Source organism: Atta colombica, unplaced genomic scaffold (assembly GCF_001594045.1).
Source record: "Atta colombica isolate Treedump-2 unplaced genomic scaffold, Acol1.0 scaffold116, whole genome shotgun sequence".
Classification (NCBI taxonomy): domain Eukaryota; kingdom Metazoa; phylum Arthropoda; class Insecta; order Hymenoptera; family Formicidae; genus Atta; species Atta colombica.
This window is the reverse complement of record NW_017259202.1, coordinates 258,987-260,521: the sequence shown is the minus strand read 5'-3', so window position 1 is coordinate 260,521 and position 1,535 is coordinate 258,987. Positions and strand designations below refer to the sequence as shown.

The window sequence follows — 1,535 nt, the reverse complement described above, 5'->3', positions numbered from 1 at the left end:
AACGCACTGGGATAGTAGCAGCTCGACGAACGTGGTGAGGGGCGGCGGCAGCGGTGGCGGCAGCGACGACGGCGGCGGCGACGCGGCGGTGACGGATGGACCTGACGGATAATTGGAGTCATCTTCCTCTCGATATGATCGCTCTTTCAATAAAAGTAATTATTGTGTCGTCCTTTTGACATAAAAATCGATTGAGGGGAAACCTAGATGAGGGCGGAGAAAACAAATTGGGGAGATACCTATTACGCGCGTACAAACGACCCATGGCAGATAATGAATTCGATTGTTTGCTGGTGGTATTATCGCCCTACTCCCGGTAATAACGGCCAATCGGGGAAAGGGAAGGGCGCCCGCTGTTACATTCGAAATATATAAATGGACCAATAACTGTTATACCGCTATTCAGTCGAGTCCCTCGATTCACCAGTAGTTGACAAACTGCTTCTCTTCCTTTTTCCTCCCCCTTTTTTTCTTTTCGCCACCTCCGACTCACTCGGCACTCACCACCGAGCATAGCGCACTATCGTCCGAAAAATCGCAGCGCTCGCATTATTCCACGCATATTGAAGGTAAGTCACACGCATGTTGTCCCAGCTTCAATCGCGCGAAATTATCTAAACCAATAAACCGAAAATTAAATCGTTCATTTAATTGATTGTTGCCTCGATAGATGTATACTGTATAATTTATCGGCGATACGATACTTGATAGCTCGCGAATTCTCTCTGTGAGAATGAATTTAAATGTGATTAAACGCAACATTTTATCTTCTTCGGGATGGTAGATTTCGCGTTTTTATAATTTTTCGCAAGCTCAATTGTCAAAAATTCTTCAAAGAAACAATCGGATTGCTTCGAAATCGGTTTACCAATTGTAATGTAAACATAAGCATAAACATCTTCATAAGCATAAGCGCGACAAAAGATTTCTTTTCTCTTGTAAATCTCGCGAGGAGATCACCATCATCGGATAAAAGTTTTCGGCGTCGAATCGAAAGCTTTCCGGCGAAATAAAGAAGTAAAGAAGTAAGAAGGAAAATTAAAGAGTAAAGACATCCGCATCAATGGAGCGTACCTTTCGCGCACGTGTCGTTTCGGTCCGCTTCCCTCTCCATTGCAAGGTGGCTGAGGCAAACCAATCCGGGTTAAAACGGCTGATGCAATCAGGACGGAAGAGTACATCTATCGCTCTCATTCGCGTATCTTTTTTTCAGCGGTCGGCCGAGACACGAGATATTAAGGCGGTTGCTCGAATCGGTGTAAATTAATCGCTACTTATTCGCGCGTGCATACAGGGTGTTTCCTCGCTAAGCGCACCTCTGAGTCAGCGCTTCCCTCTCTCGCAAGAAGGTATATCTACATAGTTCTCTAATCGTGAGCGATCGAGGAGTTTTTTTGTCAACTAAGCCACGCATGGGACGAGCGAACGATAAGATTCCTTCCTCCGTTATTTTCAGATAGAATTTTTGTACTTGAACATAATTATAGATATATATGTATTCGTTGAAATACAGCTCAATTCTCCAAAAGATGAAG

General features: G+C 44.2%; 1 protein-coding gene across 1 annotated transcript in view; it reads left to right on the top strand.

The window, feature by feature from the left end:
- Window positions 1–1,535, top strand: part of LOC108694117 — a 16,476-nt gene that overhangs the window by 11,809 nt on the left and 3,132 nt on the right. Inside the window, 1 exon segment of the mRNA XM_018203407.1 lies at window positions 453–569. Coding sequence (XP_018058896.1) covers window positions 453–569 — 117 coding nt within the window.